At 41.0% G+C, this 8,673-nt stretch overlaps 1 protein-coding gene across 2 annotated transcripts; it reads left to right on the forward strand.

Moving 5' to 3' along the window:
* Window positions 1-74: 74 nt before the first annotated feature.
* On the forward strand, window positions 75-8,633 carry scly (selenocysteine lyase). Of its 2 annotated transcripts, none has more exons than XM_022201281.2 (13): window positions 75-677; window positions 2,216-2,314; window positions 2,471-2,580; window positions 3,393-3,493; window positions 3,600-3,777; window positions 3,887-4,014; window positions 4,569-4,724; window positions 4,809-4,915; window positions 5,043-5,079; window positions 7,695-7,778; window positions 7,884-7,983; window positions 8,153-8,228; window positions 8,328-8,633. In XM_022201281.2, exons 2-13 carry the CDS (start codon window positions 2,223-2,225, stop codon window positions 8,479-8,481), a joined length of 1,323 nt encoding a protein of 440 aa, XP_022056973.1. In that variant the 5' UTR covers window positions 75-677; window positions 2,216-2,222; the 3' UTR covers window positions 8,482-8,633. The 2 variants fall into 2 exon arrangements, with proteins under 2 accessions (XP_022056973.1, XP_022056972.1); XM_022201280.2 differs by having other exon boundaries at window positions 76-581.
* The last annotated feature ends 40 nt before the right edge of the window (window positions 8,634-8,673 follow it).

Below are 8,673 nucleotides of genomic sequence, written 5' to 3' on the forward strand. Positions count from 1 at the left end.
TCTTAAACTGTAGCTTTCCCTTTAAGAGATCTGACAACCCGGTGAAGTGGCAGGCTGGCAGCGCATCACCTCTAAGCAGACTAGCTAGCTGATGAGTGGGCAAGGAAGGAAGAAGATGTAGTAGCGAGATTGAGATTTGGACATACACGATTGAATAGTACTCTGAAACTGATTGGAAAGCATCCTACGGGGCAGTGTGAAAATTGTGAGGAGAATGAGACAGTTGAGCATGTTTTGATGAGATGCAGGAAGTATGAACAGCAAAGAAGAGTTTTAAGTAGACGTCTGGAGAATAGAGGGTTAATCTTTTCTTTGGGGACTGTTTTGCAGAGAGACTCTACGTTCGATGTATATAAAGAGCTGCTGACGTTTCTTCGTGTCACTGGGTTAATTAGGAGAGTTTAAGAAGATGTTGAATGCTGGGGCCTTCCTGGCCCACACTCCTTACCGGAAGGTGGCGGTAAATGCAACCTAAAGTTTTTTGCCAACCGCCATAAAACAAAAAGAAGAAGAAGAAGTAGCTGATGAGTGAAACAGACAGTAGTAAATCCACTCAGGACTTCTTCACATCACTTAGCAAGGTCAGACACAAACCCAGGACTTTAAGGCTGCTCTGTTGAAAACACAAAATTTTTATCTGACTCAGTTTCAGAGCCTCATAGATGAAAGAATAACAGGTATATGTAATCTTGTTAGCAAACGTAGCTAGCTTTAGCTAAAGTATACAAATGGGAGCTGCAGTAAGTTAGCGTTAGCAGGCAAAATATTAGCTCGAACAGAGATGAAACTATGAGAGGGGTTGTTTAAATGTGCCCGTCGGTATTTGTCTTGTGTTGTGAATTATTATACGTGTTGGCAGTACGAGGAAGTTAAATCTCTGTCACGCATGCTGCTGTCAGCGTGGATGTGAGGTGAACGAAGGAGAGGAAACTACTTTGGAAACAATTGGGCACGTTAACCCAAAACATTGGCTTCAAGTGTGTCTAAAATTCCTGTGCTCTGTAAATTACAAATATAGCTTCTGACAGTTACACGGTAGCTGGCACTGCTATTGCCAATCAGTGTTTACCTTTAGTTTCATCTGCTGCAGCTATTCAGTAGTGGATGTTTTATAGCTCTCAAAAGCACATTATAAAACACGTTGCCCCACATATGTGTCACTGAAACTGTTATACGGAATTTATTGATTTATTTCTGTAGAAGCAACAAAAAGGTGACTAACCACCATTTTAAATGACCTTAAACTCATTGTGAACTAAAAGTATTACCACAATGTTAATGAGACATTTTTCATCAGAGTTTCTCTGAATAAAAAAGTTTAATACTTTGCATAAGACTATTGTAATCTAACATGTTGCAGTCGAGACGTTGCACTTATTTATCATTAACACCATTCATAAATTTCAGAGAGGATGTTGTTGATACAACTTGCTAAAACACATATGACCTATTAAAGTCCAGAGCAGGGGTCGGCAAGTAGATGTGGCTTCGGGCCAAAATGTTTGTAAACAATCGAACAGCGGGCCAACCTGCGGTGGGGTTGCGCTCCGATTCCGCGAGCTGGGTGGGATGGGGTGAGGTACCGCGAGCAGCGGAGCTTCTATAGCTGATCGCCGCTGCTTCGGACACACGTCTCAGTTCTGATCACAGATGTATTAAAAATTACTCCCGAGACACACACATGTTTTGCACACACTGTTGCTCAGTGAAATCTGGCTACAACCGTGTCCGACCAGTAGCGCAGCAAACCCGGAAATGCCCGGCAGCAGCCGACCACGCGAGTTTCGTGTTGCGGTAACGGACTGGCTTGGCTCTGTGCCAAATCAAATTTTCAAAATCATCTGACGGGCCAGGTATTATTCCTGACGGGCCAGTTTTGGCCCGCGGGCCGCCAGTTGCCGACCACTACTCTAGAGGTTATATGTTTATTTAAATGAACAAATTCGTCATTAACATGTGGTCAGTATGCCTATGCACTGGCAGTTTGGTTGATGGTTATTGATTTCAAACTACAGGATTTGCTCCAAACCAGTGATTACCACATTGGAATACATGAATGATTGCTACTCTAAAACAATTCTTGTCTTTCCTCTTCTTGTAGCAAAGGTTTATGTAGTGCTTTTTAAAAATGCAATGACCTCAAATTTTACTAGTATTTCTGCCAGGCTGCAGTTAATCAGCATAGACATCATAATGAATGTTTCTTTCTCTGTAGGACTGTTATGGCTGACAAATCCGATGACATCAGCTTGATGAAGGGCCACGCCTTCACTGACCATACCTTTCATCACTATTCAGAAATTAATACAGACAGGTAAGAAGGTTTTGATTTGAGTTGGTTATCAAATTACCTAACCGGGTGCAATATAGGTTAATTGATTGGTGCTTTTCTATTGCTCTTGTTGTTTTGTTAATGCAATACATACATGAAAGTTTGAAATGTGATGAGAAAATTCTTTATATGATACAGGATCTACATGGATTATAATGCTACCACACCACTGGAGCCAGAGGTGATTCAGGCCATTTCTGAAGCCCTCCAGGACGCTTGGGGAAACCCTAGCAGCAACTATACAGCAGGTGAGGAAGATTTAAGCCTTGTGTTAAAATGAAAGTGAACTGATATTTTATTGGACTGGACAATGCAAAGCCAGCGCTGAGTGTGAATTAAACTCCTGCTCCTCTTAGCTTTAACTGAGTGCTAAATGAAGGGGTTTTATTTTTCTAGTGACACATTCATTTTTAACCTTCCTGTTGTCCTCATTTATGGGCACCAAAAAATATTGTTTCGTTATCTGAAAAAAATCCAGAAATTAAGCCAAAAAATTCCTGAAAATTTGCAAAACCGTCAGGAAGAAAATTCCAACAATTCCTTAAAAGTTTTCCTGAAAAGTTTTTTTAAAAATCCCCCAAATTTGGCAATTTTTTAAAAAATATTTTCAAAAAATGAATAAAAGTCTTCCAAAATTTTTATTTATTCTTTATTTTACCAGGTAAGATCAATTGAGAACAATTTCTCATTTACAATGATGACCTGGCAAGAGGCCCCAGCTGGATTTTTTTTTTTTAAAAAGCAACAAAGAAAAAAAAGCAAAAAAAATCCTACAAATATCTAAAGTGATTTCATATATATCAGTAAAACTTATAATATTTTATTTTGGTAGATTTTTTGTGTGAATGTTTTTAAGAAACATTTTTAACATTTCTTTTTTTTTTCACCAAAAATGTTCAAAGATTTCCCAAAAATGTTGAAAATATGGACATCAGTAGTTTCACTGTGAATATATATATTTTTTTCCGCATTTTCAAACTTTAAACCGGGTCAATTTTGTCCCGCAGGAAAACACGAGGGTTAAACAATCTCTGTTTAAAACAATCATTTGTACTTCCAGGTGCCAAGGCCAAGGCTATCATTAATCAGTCCAGAGAGAATGTGGCAAGAATGGTTGGAGGTAAAGCAGAGGACATTATTTTCACGTCAGGTGGGACAGAGGTAACCACAGTTTTGAATGGTGACACAAATGTTGCGTGATTTTGGGAAAAAACAGAAAGAAAACTTGTACAGAATTGTACCTTCATGCACACAAATGTTCCTTCAGGCCAATAACCTGGTGCTGCACACTGCTGTGGAGCACTTCAGGAAAAGCTGCAGGGCTGCAGAACAACGTGAAGGACACCAGAACGGATGCACTGGCCGACCTCACATTATCACCTCTAATGTGGAACATGACTCCATCAAACTTGTAGCTGAGCACTTACAGATGGATGGCAAAGCAGGTAGGAGATCATCCTCTGCAGCTACAGAAGAACATATATTTTATGGATGCATTGTGCTTTTTAGTTCCCTACAGTTACAGTTCCCTTTCTCAACTTGTTTTTGTCACAGATGTCACCTTTGTGCCGGTGTCTAAGGTGACGGCCCGTGTGGAGGTGGACGATGTCATTGCTGCAGTGCGTCCCAACACTTGTCTCATCTCTGTAATGCTGGCCAACAACGAGACAGGAGTCATTATGGTAAGAGGAGATAAAGGATTTTTCTGTGCTCGTTGAAAAAAATCTTTTGCCTTACTAATAGAGGAGAAACAGACTTTCAGAAATCATTACCTACTGCCTCATCAGTCCTGTACGGTTACATTAGTTGAGACAGATGGGTGACAAATTAGAAGAAAAACATAAATTGTCAGGCAAGTTTCCATCATTTTGAGTTGGACTGGGTTGACATCTGATGACTGTGAAGGCCACAGCATATTATTCACATCATTTTTCTACCATCAAACCATTCAGTGATCTGTCAGGCTCTATGAATCAGGATACTGTCATCCTGGAAAAGAGCACTCCCTTCACAATAGAAATGTTTCATCATCAGAATAAAGGACAAGAGAAATAGTGTAGGGATCAAGAGTTCATGTTTTTCCTCTCATTTGTCACCCGTCTGTATATCTTGCCAGTGTGCTATAAATCAAATATGAATTCCAGGTAAAAACAGAAAAATCAGCTGGCTTTGTATCCTGCTCTTTGTACAGTATAGTCCATGATTCCTCTGTGCTGAAACCGTTTCCTCTTGTCAGCCAGTGCGAGAGATCTGCCAAAGAATAAAATCTCTCAATAAGCGGCGTGAGCGGCTCAGGATCCTGCTCCACACTGATGCTGCCCAGGCTCTGGGGAAAATCCGAGTCGATGCCAGCGAACTCGGGGTGGATTACCTCACTGTAGTGGGACACAAGGTCAGGAATCTGCCGTGTAGAAAATCTTTTGAGCGGTCGACAGTAAGGCGGAAATGTTACCAAGAGGATTTGTTGCATTTGTAGTTCTACGCCCCTCGGATTGGTGCTTTGTACGTGAACGGTCCTGGAACAAAGACGCCGCTACATCCGATGCTGTTTGGAGGAGGACAGGAGAGGAACTTCAGACCAGGGTAATGTTGTATTTGTGTCTCCCAAAGAGCTATTAGTAGAATACAGAGTAAGCATAAACAGTGGCCTTTATCAGTGAACTTCGGATCGAAATATGAAGATTTATTTCTCTTTTTCTTAAAATTACAGCACTGAAAACACGCCAATGATTGCTGGTCTGGGAAAGGTATGTTTCCTACCCCACATACAGTATGTGTCAATGAAAGTGTCACAGAAATTTATAGATTTATTTTTTGACTTTTAAGTTTTCTCTTTCTGATTTATTTGTGAAGCTTTTCAATAGAGAAATCCAAGTTCAAGATTTGGAAAAGACCCTTTTTAGACATTTGTAAAGAGTAAATGGGGATGTGGACAAATTCACAACCTGGCAACCAAGATGTTGTTGTTAATAATGATTTAGACCGATCTATAAAGCTTTAGTAAATTTATGCACTAATAATAAATTCATTAGTTACACCTTATAAATCCTTTATACGGGGTACGTTATCAGTAAGTGGTCCAAAGTTTTATTTCACCCAATGTGCCGTTTAAACTCTCCAAAACAAAGTATTCTGATTAATGGTATGGAGGTTATTTTCCAGCTACATATTTTCCATGTTACCTTTATTTTTTTTTTTAACTTACCGCCCTCATACCAGTCAGCGCTGATCAGAATTTCCTCTATTTTTATGAAACTATAATGGATGCACTGAAAGCCTGCAATAAATGTTTACAAAGCAGATCATGTTGAGACAGAGAAACAGTCATTAGTTCCCAGAATGTAAATGATATATGGAACATTTCTAAAATTAAAAAAAATATTTTGCTATTCCTCTCAGTGTTTTCAGTCAGTATCTTGCAATGCATTATTTACCACAGAATCTTAAGTGATTCAGTTGTAAATACTGTAGAGCAAGTACATCCCCGAGCACTTAATTAGGAACGCTGTATGAATAGTGGGTAGGGTGTCCCTTTGAACCCATAGACTGTATATAAAGATATATATCTTTATATCTTTATATACAGTCTATGTTTGAACCAAAACCAAAAACATGCTTTCGTGGGTTCTACAGTCAATGAAAACAATCTTTTGAGAGGCTGCTTCATGTTGACATGATTGTGTGGCAAAATGTTTGGACATCTCTCAGCTGCACATTCATTCTGCATGTCTGCCACATTTGTTTACTGGATTCAAATTTGGTAACTGAGAGACTAATGAGCTCATTGTCGAGTAATTATGCGCTAGATGTAGCCAATTCTGCTTTTTTGGTTGTTTTCCTGTCGTTCAGCATGTGAAGTAGGTTTTTGTTTGTGCATAAGGTCTGCAAACTTACGAAGCCCAAAGTCCAAGTTAATGAGAGTTATTTTTTCACACAAGCTTTTCATTCGTTACTTATCTAAATCAGCATGTAACACGCTACTTAGCATGTGCTCACAGTCTGCCATTTCTACACTAGAACTACTTTTGCCGGGGCTACATCTCTCTGCCTGTACTCAGTGATCTAACGTTATGGTACACAAGCATTGTTACCTCACTTTTGTCGGGCCAGTTACAGTAGTCTGGGTTTTTCAGAAGGTGGGCTTAAAGAGTCAGGTGTTGTAGTAGAGTGTTTCTAGCAGAGGATGAGAAGAGAATGTGTTTTTATTCAGAAAAGCCTGTGAGCATATTCTATCCATCCATCCATCCATTATCTATACACCGCTTAATCCTCATTAGGGTCGCCCCAGCTGAAGTGGGGCGAAGGCGACACCCTGGACAGGTCGCCAGTCTGTCACAGGGCTACATACACAGACAAACAATCACATTCACACCTACAGGCAATTTAGAATAATCAGTTAACCTCAGCATATTTTTGGTCTGTGGGAGGAAGCTGGAGTGCAAAGAGAAAACCCTCGTATGCACAGGGAGAACATGCAAACTCCATGCAGAAAGATCCTGGGAAGGCTGGGACACGAACCGGGGATCTTCTAGCTTCAAGGCGAAAGTGCTAACCACTACGCCACTGTGCAGTCTGAGCATGTTCTAGTAGACCCAAAAGAATAAAGTCTTGAATAATTTATAGTAAATGGGCTCTTTTAGGGCCCCAAAGAAAGCAAACATTCCTCACATCATCAGACCACCAGCAGCAGTCTTGACTGTCGAGTCGAAGGTGGTTTGGTCTATGGATTCATATTCTGAGCCAACCACATGCAGCCTCAGCTGCGGTTCAAGGCTACGTTTTTCCACTTTCAACTCTGCTGTACTGATGAACCCGTGCCCACTGCAGCCTCGGATTTCTTTTGTTGGCTGACAACAGTGGAACTCGGTGTGGTCTTCTGCTGTTGCAGCCCATCCACCTTGGTGTTCGACGTGTTGTAAGTCTGAGACGCTTTTCTACTCAGTTGTAAAGAGTGGATTCCTGAGTTACTTTAGCCTTTCTGACAGCTCCAAGTACGTATTTTCATCACTAGATGTTTTCCTGTTATTCACACCATTCTGAGAAAACTCCTGCGTGTGAAATCTCAGGAAGCTTCACAAATGCTCAAATCAGACCATCTGGCACCAACAGTTATACTACAGTCAAAGTCACTGAGATCACAATTTTGTTCTCAATTGTGATTTTTGATGTGGATCTGTATCTACAGAGTGTAATGCCTTGCAGTGGTGTTTGGTTAATTGCATAAATAAGCAGGTGTGTATATGTTATTAATAAAGTGCTGGACCAGTGCACCCAATAGCTTAGTCAAACACCAAACCAGTCATTTTATGCTTCTTTTGTAGGTACTGATTTATATATATGTGTGTGTGTTTGTGTGTGTTAGGCTGCAGAACTGGTGACATCTCATCTGTCAGGATATGAGAGTCGTATGCAATACACTAGACTGTACTTGGAAGAACGACTGCGGGTGAGTTTAGTTCAGTTCAGACATCTTCATAAAAACACGTCACTTCAACATTTGGAGTAGTATTGTTATTAGTTGACAGTTTCATTGAGCAAATTTCCTTTTTAGGCCGTCTTCAAAGACAAGATCCAGTTCAACAGCCATTACCCCGGCTCTGATATCCTCCCTAACACATGTAACGTGTCCATCCTGGGCCCAACATTACAAGGTGATGTCATGACTCTTCCGTCTCTGTCTTATGCCCATTTGGCCAGCCAGTCCAAACAGTGTCCTCTAACCCTACACCCATGCTTGTCAGAGGCAGTTCATGACCTGCGTGGGGCTATTTGTAAACTACAAAGGCTCTGAATGATTAATATCTCTCTCTCCTGCTTTAGGCTGGAGGGTATTGTCCAACTGTAGGAGGCTTCTGGCGAGCGTCGGCGCCGCCTGCCACTCAGACAGTGGAAACCGGTAAAAGAGTCGCTCTTTTCACCTGTTATTCTTTTGTCCTCGCACCACATTGTTCGCAGTTACATAAGCCCCCTGCTCTGCTCTGTGTATGTCCATCAGGCCTTCTCATATCCTCCTGAGCTGTGGCGTCCCCTCGGAGGTGGCGGCTAATGCTCTGAGATTGAGCGTGGGCAGGAAGACGACCGAAGAAGATGTGGACGCAGTTGTGGAGGATCTGAGGGAAACCGTGAAGCTGCTGGAAGAAATGAACTGACGGCTTTCATTTGCACGAAGTAAAGTCATCCTGTGGGTCAAATAAGAATGTACAGAACCAAAACATGCACCATCTGTGTTTTCTCTCATGTTAGCCGATCATGTAAAATGGATGAAAAATTTAATATAAATAATAAAGACGAGGTGACCTGAGGGGTGATGTTATGGAGAGATGAATATACTCGGCTTCCAT

Source organism: Acanthochromis polyacanthus, chromosome 4, assembly GCF_021347895.1.
Source record: "Acanthochromis polyacanthus isolate Apoly-LR-REF ecotype Palm Island chromosome 4, KAUST_Apoly_ChrSc, whole genome shotgun sequence".
Lineage (NCBI taxonomy): Eukaryota > Metazoa > Chordata > Actinopteri > Pomacentridae > Acanthochromis > Acanthochromis polyacanthus.

Coding starts and splice junctions, on each gene's coding strand:
- scly (XM_022201281.2), top strand. CDS start 2,223: ATGGCTGACAAATCCGATGACATCAGCTTGATGAAGGGCCACGCCTTC. Junction 3,778..3,886: donor ACAGATGGATGGCAAAGCAG/GTAGGAGATCAT, acceptor TTTTTGTCACAG/ATGTCACCTTTGTGCCGGTG. Junction 7,984..8,152: donor CCTGGGCCCAACATTACAAG/GTGATGTCATGA, acceptor CTCCTGCTTTAG/GCTGGAGGGTATTGTCCAAC.